The sequence below is a fragment of the Drosophila mojavensis genome, unplaced genomic scaffold (genome assembly GCF_018153725.1).
Source record: "Drosophila mojavensis isolate 15081-1352.22 unplaced genomic scaffold, ASM1815372v1 contig_231, whole genome shotgun sequence".
NCBI lineage: Eukaryota > Metazoa > Arthropoda > Insecta > Diptera > Drosophilidae > Drosophila > Drosophila mojavensis.
Genome location: NW_025318772.1, coordinates 8,513,280 through 8,525,710, shown reverse-complemented (window position 1 = coordinate 8,525,710; position 12,431 = coordinate 8,513,280). Strand labels below are relative to the sequence as shown.

Below are 12,431 nucleotides of genomic sequence, written 5' to 3'. Positions count from 1 at the left end.
AACATAAGAAAAATAATTCAGATGCATAACATTTATCTATTATTATTAACTCTTTGCAATGTCACACACATTCACGTATATGCCCAATTGCTTAACTTATTTGTAGTGTATAAGCTTGACTTTGAATGCCACCAGAGGCACTTCATTGGCGCCTTTAGGCTCTCAAAGGCATTTAGCTTAACTAGGCTTGCTTCGCTGAGCCCCAAAAAAAAAAAAAGAGAAAAAGAATATGAAGAAGAACAAACGAAACAAAAACAAAAAGAAACTAAAACATAAAACACAAAATAAATAAGCGCCTTAAATGCGCGCGTACAGTGGGGCGTATGCTTAATCCCATTTAGGCAGTTTAATTGCAACAGCGAGAAAGTTGTGCAAAGTGAGAGTGGTGGAGCGAGAGGGAGGACATTGGAGAAAGCAAAACTTATGTGCATGCTTTTAATCTAGGGGATTATATATACGTGTGTATGTGCTTGTGTGTGTGTGTAATTGTGCTTGTATGAGTGTATATGACAGTGCTTCCACATAATTAACTTTTAATGGCAAGGCCGCGGCTAACAGAAAAAAGTGTTGCCTACTTCTGAGCGTTGCAGCAAACACATATTTTGTCGCCTACGAGCGAGGTTAATAGATAACAGTAAACGCTAGGAGGCAGCGACAGAGCAATTAGATAAAATATATAATTAATATACAGAAATTGTATTTATAGCTTAGTTAAAGCCTAAAAATCTTATTTTACATGACATTTTTGAATAATTTTTCATTATGTTGTTTTTTATTAATTTAAAAAAATATAAATTCCATGTGATGTCAGTTGCATGTCAAGTGTGAATCTGTTGCCAAAAGTAAGTAAAAACTTTAAGCTCGAGCTGCAAAGTTTTCGTGTTCTTGCTGTCAAGTGTTCACTGTACTTAAATGGCGGCTATTTTTGGCTAGTTTCTTGGCCAGCCAAAAGCGTCAAGGACAAGGCAAAGTTTGTTGTTGCTGTTGTTAGTTGCACATTTCATGTACTGCTGCACACCTGCAGCGAAATTGCACGTGTGGCACGTGGGGCATGTGTCATGTGGCAAGTGTCTCACACTTCTCTAGACTCTGCTTGACACTTGGACAGTTTTTCGACGTCGCGCTCATGAATTTCGCTAAAGCTTTTATGCATTAGAGGAGCCCAGAACCGCAGCTCAAACGGCATAGACAGTTGCAGAGCGGCGACTGAGGAGGGAGGAGAAGCAGTTTAGGCAAAAGTGTGAGAGAGAGAGAGCGAGAGCAAGAAAACCGTAAGACTAAAACAGTTTGTGGGGAAACTTTAAAGTAGCTCACAAAGATTTGACTTGATATGTGAATGTGATTATGTCTGTGTGTGTGTGAGTGTGTCTGTCCCTGCACGAAATTGGCTAAGAAACACGTACCAAATATAGCTCGTGGCATATGCGCATTCGTACACTCATACATAAGCATTTGCTTTGACTTTGATTGCTTGAGGGAGGGGGCGGGGCTGAGCATTCGCATTCACAAGGGGGCGCTTTAAAGAGCCTTGGCTAACAACATGCCAGGCTTGTAATGGAAATTTAATTGTAATCTAATACAATGTCGACTCAGAAAACTAGCTGGGCTTTTATCTGGCAGCAGGCAAAGAGCAAAAGGCAAACCACAGCAGCAACAACAACGACAGCGACGAAAAGTTGTTGCTCAGCTGTTGTCGACATTTGGCAATGTCATTCGATTGTCAATACGGGCGAGCCGGCACCCCCGGGGCGTATACGCAATCAAAAATTGTCTGTGTATATCATATGACGAATTCAATCAGACAAAGCGCACGACCTAATTGAAGTGTATGCGTTGCCAGCGGCCCAAGACAAATGTTGATGTTGACTTAATGCCTCGACATATACACAGGCAGAGACGCACGCACACGCACACGCAATTACACACACACTCAAGCGTCAGACAAGAGAAGCTCAGCAGCTTATCAATTATTTAGACATATTTTGAAACATTGTTGTAGTACTAAGTGACAGACACTGAAGGCATACAAAGAGACCAGCGAGTGAAAGAGAGAGAGAGAGAGAGAGAGAGAGAGAGAGAGAGAGAGAGAGAGAGACAGAATAGATACCTACACTTGATAACTTTTTACATTATTTAAACATCTGCCAAGGGTAGTTGGGTAAATGGGTATGCTAATTTTGAGATACCTTCGCAGAGCAGACCGTAAGAGGAATAGAGATTGATATATGCTAAACTAAGATATAGACTTAGTTAGTTAGAGACTAAGCGAGAGACCAAGATAGCTAAACTGTGTAGTTTAAGTATTCGGTTTGAATAATGTTAACTATATGCACTAATAGTTAGTAGAGTGATAGCTATTGAGAGTATAGCATCTACACTACATTAGTATGTGTACATGTATAGTATCTATACTGTATTTAAGGTGACCATTTGCGAGAACTTTTGTAGCAGCAGCTTTTGAAGTTATCGATAGAAGCTGGAAGTCTTTTACTTTGAATCCCTATCTAATAATTCCGGGGCTTGTAATTCGAGCATTGGAGGAGTGTTTTTCATATATCCCTATACTCGACTACTTTCATTTTGAGGACAAATGCCATGCTTTAATACTGTAAATATACTAGATGCTCTCTTCTATCCCTGGAACACTTCCTGGCAGAAATTGTAATTAGTTTTGTTGGAGCATAGAAGAGGCCAAGATTTTTTTTTTTTTTTTTAACAATTCCTGCATTCTACGCAATACTTGTATGTGTGCGTGCGTATGTGTGCGTGCGTATGTGTGCGCTTAGAGTGTAGTTAAATTCCAGATAGGACATGCACATATGCATATATGTGTGTATATCCTGTGAGAGCCTGCGGAAGGGAACTTTCTACACATGCCGCTAATATCCAATTAGCGTGCGGCGTTCGGTGTGCCGGAAAGTGTGCTTCAATTTGTCAACCCCTACGCTGGATAGCAAGCATATGCCACAACAAGCACACACACACACACAAACACACACCCACAGCTATGGCTGGCCTGGCAGCTGGCTGATAAGGCAGCTTCCATGGTATTAGGTTTTATTGTTAAATTAGTTTATTGGCTTGTTAAACTAGAAACCGATAATCAACACACGCTTCCTCCTCTTATTTGCAGCAGCATGTGCGTGGCATAAATCAGGAGCATCAACAATATTAACAAGCAGAAGCAGAGGCAGGAGAAGCTGAAGCTGAAGCTGAAGCAGAAGGAGAAGCAGCTGCAGCGTGCATTGTTCTAGCCAAGAAGCGGAAGCGCAAAGTGCTTTTTGGAACGGCATAAAATGCATTTACACTTCGAACGGAACATCAACACAAAATGCGACTGCACAATACTCTCGCTCTCGTGGATGGGCAAGGTGCCAGATGATATACCCGAGGTAAGTTCATAGCAATTTTAATGCTCAATAGCTATTAGCAGCTGATGGCCTCTGACGGCCTCTGACGGCCTCTGGCTGCCTCTGACTGCCTTGGTCGTTTGTTGTATGTGGGGCTGTTAATTTCAGAGGCCATCCTTTTCCAATATTAATACAATGGATACCGACAATGTCCATTAAACTGTCCGAGCACTTTAAATTGCTGCCTGCCGGTGTCATTAGATGAGCTCAGCTCGCAGAGGGGGCGAGAGGCAACTGAAAGCGGACGCAGACACGGGAAGCTATAGCTATAGCCAGAGCCCCAGCCATATGAGCGTGACAATATATAAAATAAGGGTATATACATTTAATGGGCAAAGCCCTGGCATTAGCTCTAAAAGCTCGTGTAGACAAATAAAGCATGGAATGTGTAATATTCGTGCGAGAGCTTAAGCCGGAGCATAAAGAATATGTTTAAATATTAAACTTGAAAATTGATAAAGCAGGTCTTAGAATCTATTAGGAGACAAATTTACGTGTAGACGAATTGAAAATGAAGCAACGAAAAATGTTCGACTGTAAGGGAAGGGAGCATATTGCTTATATACAGTGTTTGGTTTTGCTAGAGGCAGATCTGAGAATTATACTTGAAAAAAATTAAATTTATATTCAAGATTTTCAATGGAACTTTTTTGCATTCGAAATATATGATTTTCGACTGAATAAAACGAGTACAGCATTTTGTACTCACATTACTTAGTAAACATTGATCCACCCTCATACTCCTTTTGCGCAGGCATAGAAGACCCATTAGAGAAGGAAACCCTTTGTTCTGAACTATAAATAGCGCAACACAGGCAAAAATAGTCAAGCCTATTTTATTTTATTGTTGGCAGTTTAATATTTAACCGCAAGTTAAGTTGCTACCTGCTTCACTTGGTTTTCCTCACACTCCTAAAACTTTCACAGACTTCAATTGATATCGATTGGGGTGGGTTGAGCGACAAGGGATTTTCTGCAGGGAACACATTAAAAATAAATAAACGGGGTATAATGACTTGTTTAAAAGGTGTGTAACAGACAGAAAGAAGGTGCTATATACTCTATATATACGTGTATCTGTATCTGCTTGATTGAGTTGTCATTCCGTCAGTCAGTACTTATGGGCACGTCTCTCTTGAAATATGAAGTGAAAACGATAGTAGATTAAATTCGTTTCAAATCATTAACGAATGGGTTTGCACCTGTGCGCCAGTCTGTATGTCTGTCTCTTCTGCAATCGTGTTTTAGACAGATGAGGGTTCTAGATGTGTGTCTTCCATGTATGTCATCCTAATTCCTCTTCTATGATATAGATTGCCTTAATTTTCCTAGTAGACGATTCATTCGATCCAATGGATTTTCTTTTTGGACACGTCCTTCCCTTACCCCAAAAAGTCTCATAAAATATGATGGCAATTTGTACCTGGCTCACTTACCGTGCTGCTAGGGTATCTTCCAGTCAGTCACAGTCGACTGTCGCACATTTACTTGCTTTTCTACGCTTGAGTTCATTTGCGGTACTTCTCAAGTGTTGGCGAACAATGGCAACCGGAAGTGTTGGACTCAGGGCGGCCCGTCTCGCCGGATCCATATCTATATTTAGGACTTTTCAAATTGATTTGATGTGTGCGAGCTCCAATTTGGTCGATGCTTTGTGTCTGCGCGGGTGTCTTAAGTTTTCCAATTATTATGAACTATGCCAGTGCCTGCATCAATACAAATGCCGTATAATCCTTTTTATATTGAGTATAAAAATCCAATCACGTTCGATGCCCCGACGTCTGGCTTCAGCGTTATTCCTTATCCTGTATCCTGTGTGTTCTTTGTGGCGGCCAAATTGAAGTCGAGTGGGCGCCTCAAGTGCGGCGAGTGCCCGCAGCTCCAGTTGCACCTGCCGCCCGCATATCCCGCACCTCTTCGTTATATGCCTGCTCTGGGTATCGGCCATCCGTCGTCGGTCTGTTTGTCTTTCTGTTTGCCCATTCGTCTGGGCAAATGCTCCATGTGCAAGCAGCTCACTTGCTAGCGATTTATTTAACAGTTTTCAATTTCATTTTCAACACTCGACTGTGTGTGCGAGTCTGTGTGAATCTGAGTGTGTGCGAGTGTGCGAGTGTGCGCCTGTGTGTGAATGTGTGCCTGTTACGTGTGCGGTTAAGGCCACGTGTCAGGGTTTGCGCGTGTTGATTCTTGTGCCCATTCTCCCACCCATTCGGCTGCTCTCTAGCCGTTTCCATTTCCACATTCAATTCCATTTCCATTCCCATTCCCGCTTGCCAGTTGCATGTAGCCTTTGGTTTTCTTGCCATGCCTTTGCAGCAATTTACGGCCGATAAGCTTCTGTTCTTATACCCTGCAACCATTAAGATACTTGAGCACAGAGTCTTTACATATTCCAATTGCGAAGTGGAAATCTTTGCACAGAAAGAGCTGAGAGATGGAGAGAGAAAGCGAGAGAGGGAGAGAGATAGAGAGGAAAGATACTAGATGTAACAAGATATAACAAGAGAGGGAAAAAGTAATGAAGGCAGAGTGATAAAGAAATAGTGAGAGTGAGAAAAGTAAGAATTCCGAAAGAGATAGAGAAATTTTGAAGGTTTCTGGTTGGGCCAGATATATTAAAAAAAACATTTGGATACAGAAGGAGTGAGAGAGAGATAGATATGTAGAAGAAAGACAGGTGTGGAGAAAAGACAGATAAGAGACTCCGGATATTTTGAGACAAATAAAATGAGTGAGAGAGAGAGAGAGAGAGAGACAGAGAGAGATTTTCAAAAAAGAGAAAATTTATTTTCAACTTAATTCCAAGTCATATTTTCCAAATTAACCAAATTAGTATAGAATTTCAGGGTATCAATGAGTTGATCATAGCTCAAATTCATTTCATTTACAGCTTCTCATGCAATTCGTTAAATGTGTTCGTCCGCTGGGAGTTCTAACTGTGATGTCGAAGATAATTCATCTCAGCAAAAAGCCTCGCAAGCTCGAATGTCTTTAAAAATTCCCTTAGCGCCTGGCAATACATCAAAGTATTTCTTCAATTTATGAAATATACTTAAGTATATATAAATATATATACATATATGCACTGACTTTGATGAAGGCAGCTCGGCGATTTGAACTTTAACTTTGGCTGACTGATTGCTTCTTGCTATCTCGCTCGTCATCTGTCCTTCTCTCTATATTTGTGCTGTGTCATCAAAGCCAAATGTCTCTGGCGATCATAAAATGCAGCTCCTTAAAATCCCTGTCTGTCGCCATGGCAATCAACTAGCTGGCACAATAGACAGCGCTTGACTGTGGCAACTGCCAAAGTCAGCCTCGAGTCAAGTGCACAATGTGCGCTGCATATAGGGAGACACATGACGGCCCGCCCCTTCCAGTCCCTTCCCAGCTCACATCCCTTACTGTTTGCTGTTTGGGGGTGGCAGCCATCTCAACTTTCGGCGGCATTTCGGCATAAATTGACACAACAAACGTTTCTGACATGGCCCAAAAATGAAATCGTAAAACGAAATTCAATACCATTGAACACATGCACATATAAATGTGTGTGTGTGTGTGTGAGTGTGAGTTTGTGTTTTAGTTTTTGCACAAAATCAAAATCTAGCAACTGTAACACATTGCATAACGTGGACATTATGCAAATCGCGCAAGAAGTGAATTTCAATGTTAATGTTAGTTATACTTCGTTATGGATGCGAAGAGAGTTGTATCTGTATCTGTAACTCTATCTGTATCTGTATCTGTATCTGTATCTGTATCTGTATCTGTATCTGTATCTGTATCTGTATCTGTATCTGTATCTGTATCTGTATCTGTATCTGTATCTGTATCTGTATCTGTATCTGTATCTGTATCTGTATCTGTATCTGTAACTCTATCTGTATCTGTATCTGTATCTGTATCTGTATCTGTATCTGTATCTGTATCTGTATCTGTATCTGTATCTGTATCTGTATCTGTATCTGTATCTGTATCTGTATCTGTATCTGTATCTGTATCTGTATCTGTATCTGTATCTGTATCTGTATCTGTATCTGTATCTGTATCTGTATCTGTATCTGTATCTGTATCTGTATCTGTATCTGTATCTGTATCTGTATCTGCATCTGTATCTGTATCTGTATCTGTATCTGTAACTCTATCTGTATCTGTATCTGTATATGTATCTGTAACTCTATCTGTATCTGCATCTGCATCTGTATCTGTATACTCATTCCCTATGTATGCTACCACTGGGTATATACAAGTCGATCAATTCACATCGTCCGACAGCTCATTAAATTCATAAATTCATAATTTAAAGGCATAGGCGTGCTGTGAGTGGCTTTCCATAAATGCGAATGCTCGCAAATGCTTCCCTAAGCCGTTTTCAGAAAGTATTTTGCATATTTATGGCGCGCTCGAAAGTATGCTACGATTTCTGCTTAGATCTTGGAAGCCATCGGATTTAAAGATACGGAGAAAGAGATGGAAACAGAGAGAGAGCGAGTGCGATAGAGATGGAACATTTTTGTGACCGTGTTGTCAACTTTTAATAGGGCCAATAAATTGCAAAAGCCGTTACATAAGCCGCATCAGGCTAAAAGGCCAGCATCCTTAACTGAAGGATGAGATGCCAAATGCTTGGCATCGTTTAGCTTAATTAACTGTTGGGCAACTGTTGATGAAGTTCGTGTTGTTGCTCTTTGCTGTTGCTGTTTCTGTTGCTGTTGCTGTTGTCGTTGTGCTTTGCTTTAGCTCCTACTTCTGTTCACTGGCTCTCCTATTCTGATCCCGGCCGGTGTCGTGGTCTTAGCCGACTTAGCTGTAGCTTCATTAGGCAAAGCGCTAAGCATCATTAATAAGTATCTCTTCTACTGCTGACGTTGACTGTTCAACTCAACTCTCAGCATTTGCTAGCTCAACATGTCTCGCTCACTCGCTTTTTCTCTTTCCCTCTCTCCCTCTCTTTCTACCATTTCCATTTGTAACGTTTTAATTACACACCGTAAAAAATAATCGAGTTCTTAGAGCCATTCAATCTGACCCGCAAATGAGCGCTTGGCCACTGACCGGCCTGCGTCACAGGGTACTCCAATGCAAAAGACAGAGACAGCGAGAGGGAGCGAGAGAGCGAGATAGACGCTGAGGGGGTATAATACCTTCTAGTTTGTGCCGCTAATTATGTGCACTAGACTGTGCTTATGCTGGGTTTGGCTGGCGGCATTTCATTTTCTTTGCTTATTTGTTTCATTCCATTTCGTTTCGCTTCTTTTGCTGCATATTATACGGCACTTTTGTTGAACTATGTTGGCAAGGGGAGCAGTGGGGCGGTGAATGGGGGGAAGTGGCTAGCGCTTTATTTATGTTTGTTTCATTGCGCGTGTTTTTATTTAATTTCGCAAAGACCATTAAAATGCCAAGCAGCTGTTGTCGCTGCTGCTGCTGTTGCTGCTATTGCTGCTACCTCTGGTTACGTCTCTGCGTTTATTATATTCGTAATGAGTAGAAAATACCTTAAAGTGAGGGTGGATTATGGGGCATATTAGTTTATCAATTTGTATATATATTTAAAAAATATTTACATAGCTGATAAAATCATTTTGAACAGATTAAGTTAATAATAAGCGCCTATATGAATAATATAGCATATGTATATCGTATATATATTTCGTATGACAGTTAATTGACGACAGAAAGTCAAATTCAACTCTATTCTGCCTCTATTTATCTTAAATTGAATATTGTAGGCGATATTAGCATAGTTTGAAAGCTCTAATCGAATATCGATATTTATATTGCATACGCCTTTTGCATTCACCACAACGACAGTTATCGATACAAAACTAACGAAAAATATATAAAATTAATTTATATATGTATGTAATTTTTTATTCAATTATAAGTGCTAAAAGTAAAAATATGCTAGCAATACGATACAAATCTATCGATAATATATGTTATTTATACTTATCGATAAGTCAATACAACAGGAGTTATGTGTGTATGTATATATTGCTGTATTTATATATGGGCTCTGCAACTAGCAGCCTAACAAGCAGTATCGATAGCAGTATATATGACTTAAGTTCTTGTACTAAAACTAACAAACATGCTCGCAAAGCAATACCATTTGATCGATTTTATAACCTATTTATAGTTATCGATAGTTAAAAGTTCAGTTCAGTTCATTCCAAAAAAATGCCATTCAACTATTGAATACTCCCCGAATACTTGCAATACGAGCATATGCAGCTAAGCTCTTAAATTGCGTGGTATCTTCCCGCTATGCATACTCACAGTGCCTACAACTTTATGGCAAATGCTTGCTTTAAAGCAAAAGTTTGTATTTGTTGCGTTAAACAACCCTGAACAAAAGTTGGGCAGAGCATGTAACCAAACTCATCTGCTCGCACACACACACGCACTATGTATATGTATATGTATTTATATATATATGTATATATAGAGCACTGCTCACGCGTTATAAATGCGTTACGTGTGAACAGGAAGCAAGCCACCCCCACTATTGCCCCAGCCCCTTCTGGAATCTCCAATTGCCATGGCATAAGCTGATTTAAACATGACGCCCGAAGGGTTCTTGTTCGGCTTGTTGAACAGGTGCCGATTACAAGTGCCAATTTTGTTGTTGCCATTGCCGCCGCTGCCGCTGCTGCTGCCAGTTAATTGAAAACTTTTTTCATTGTTTTTTTTTTTTCGCTCCACGTGCACTTATTTTTGCGGCCTAAATGAAGTCGAATTCAGTTTAGGGACCAACTGATTTATGGCCAAGTCTTTGGGGCGCAGCCGCCTGTTGTTGACAGATTCAATTAAGTGATGGCACGCGCTAAGCTCAACGATTCTAGTTAGCTATTCTGTCACTCTCACTCTCCCCTACAATTGTCTCTCTTTTCTCTCTCTTGCACACATTAGCTAGCGTATCTGGCTCTCGCTCTCTCTTTGGGCCTTTAGTTCAATTGCATTGGCCGTTAAACGTTTTTACATGCATTGAATCACTTCTCATTTAGTTTCAGTTCTAAAAACTGTAATTCTGTGTGAACAATATGCACACTCACACACACACACGCGCGCACATTCTCACACACACACACACACACACAGCTACATCTGTCCAGCTTAAGCTTCGGTTCGCTTCTAGCTGACGTTGTGGCTTTCAGTTGTGGCATTGATTGGTTTACCCAGCATTTTGTTTGTTAGCCTTGTCGTTGGTGCTGCCAATGTTGTTGTTGTTGTTGTTGTTATTGCTGTGTGTTATATGTGGTTTTATGGCACTTGCCACATGGCCGCATTGCCACATTGCCACAATGTTCGCCCACATCCAATTGTTGCACTCCAAATCAATCAATTATGGATGTGACCAAAGTTAACTATAGCAACAACTTTGCCTTCTCCTATTCTATCTCCCTCTCTCTCTCTCTCTTTCTCTCGCTCGTTGTGCATGCAACATTGGCTTCGATAATTTTGTTGATTTTCGTCATCTTCTTCTCTGCTTTGCCTTAGCTCTCATTCATTATGATTCATATTTTTTCATTAAACTGATTGAAAAGCAAAACTTTTTGCAATATTTCAATTTTGCTTTGGATGCTCGTTTCCCATAGAGGTTTGATTTGTGGTTTTGTCCTAAGGGAATTCAAAGCATTTTCTTAGAGTAAAGCGTAAGAAGTTTATGAAAATATTTATATTTTTATAAACATATGCAAACTAATATCAACAACATTTATAATCAAAGCTTGATAGATTGTTGAGGTTACATAAGTTTATGAGAATTACATAGAACGGTGATTAATTTATTTCATTGGGTAAATTTGTGCATGAGCATAAGTGATTTTATAAAATATATAAAATATAATATTTGATTTGGTCTAAGTATGTATATTTGCTTGATTCTCAGAGATAGCAAGTGCCAAGCGAGATGTTTGAAAGGACATGGCTTATTATTATCATCCAAGATTCAGTCATGGTCCTTTGCATGTTTTCATTCAATTTTTCATTGTTGCCTTTCTCTGGTCATATTTCGCTCAGTTTGCTCTGTTGCTATAAGCTGCTTTACTTCTATTTGTTGTTTGCTGGGTAATTGCTTTAAATCGTATTCAATGAGCGAAAAAATATGCGCTGCAGTTTGAAGTTCCGCTTCGGCGTCCTTTTGTTGCATTACGCATCCGCCACGTGCGCAGGGACCGAAAAAATACAAGACGACAGTTCTTACGCTTTGACAGGCAAAGCAGAAATGTCATGTGGATTGGGAATCGGGCAACTGGGGAGCGAGGATAAAGGGTAGCGCGCCTGCTATATGCAACATGCAATATGCAATATGCATCATGCAGCATGCAGCATGCAGTATGCAGCACTGAGGATACGGAATACCGAATGCATATGCCAGCTGACATAACATGTATCTCATGCTCCATTTGTCAACGACGGCAGCGACATGTGAAAACCATTTGCAGCTCTGCTGGTTGCTGTTGTTGGCATCGGCCTCTGATTGCTGTCTCTGTCTGTCGCTGTGCGTAGTGCCATCTCTTTTCAGCCGCCTGCTATGCGCTCAATGCTGTAACAAAAGATGAGTTGCACTTGAGCATGCTAAAATGCGTTATTAAGTGCATAAATATGCAATGCGCACAGCCCTCGCTCGCTCGCTCGCTCGGCGAACAATGGGGCTCAGGTGAAACTGGGCTGGGGCACAGGTGAAAGCAAATGTGCGAAGAGCTTTTGAAATTTAATAAAATGCAAATGCAAAGCCTGTGAAACAGACATGTGCAATTCAAAACTTGCACAGACATGTGCTTAGCCGCCGCCACCCACTCTTGGAACCCAATGACCTCTACCCCACTACCGCTCTCTCTCTCTCTCTCTTTGCGCACGCTAATGAGTCGTTCCACCCTCCGCCCATGTCATTCATTCCCTCTTCTGTCTTTAGTCTCGTCACAAAGGTAGCCAAACGACAATGAATTATGCAGCATGCCCAAGGATCAAGAAAGGATGCACTGAAGCGGCTGCCCCCAAAACAAATTGCGG

At 40.7% G+C, this 12,431-nt stretch overlaps 1 protein-coding gene across 3 annotated transcripts in view; it reads left to right on the top strand.

Moving 5' to 3' along the window:
- The window catches only part of LOC6575354 (tubby-related protein 4), a 37,872-nt gene that overhangs the window by 5,175 nt on the left and 20,266 nt on the right, over window positions 1–12,431 (top strand). For 2 of the 3 annotated variants that reach the window (XM_002001330.4, XM_015167944.3), the window contains exon 2: window positions 3,134–3,392. In XM_002001330.4, coding sequence (XP_002001366.2) covers window positions 3,297–3,392 — 96 coding nt within the window. In that variant the 5' untranslated portion in view covers window positions 3,134–3,296. The remainder of the gene's footprint in view (window positions 1–3,133; window positions 3,393–12,431) is intronic. The other variant, XM_032727954.2, reaches the window with a different exon arrangement.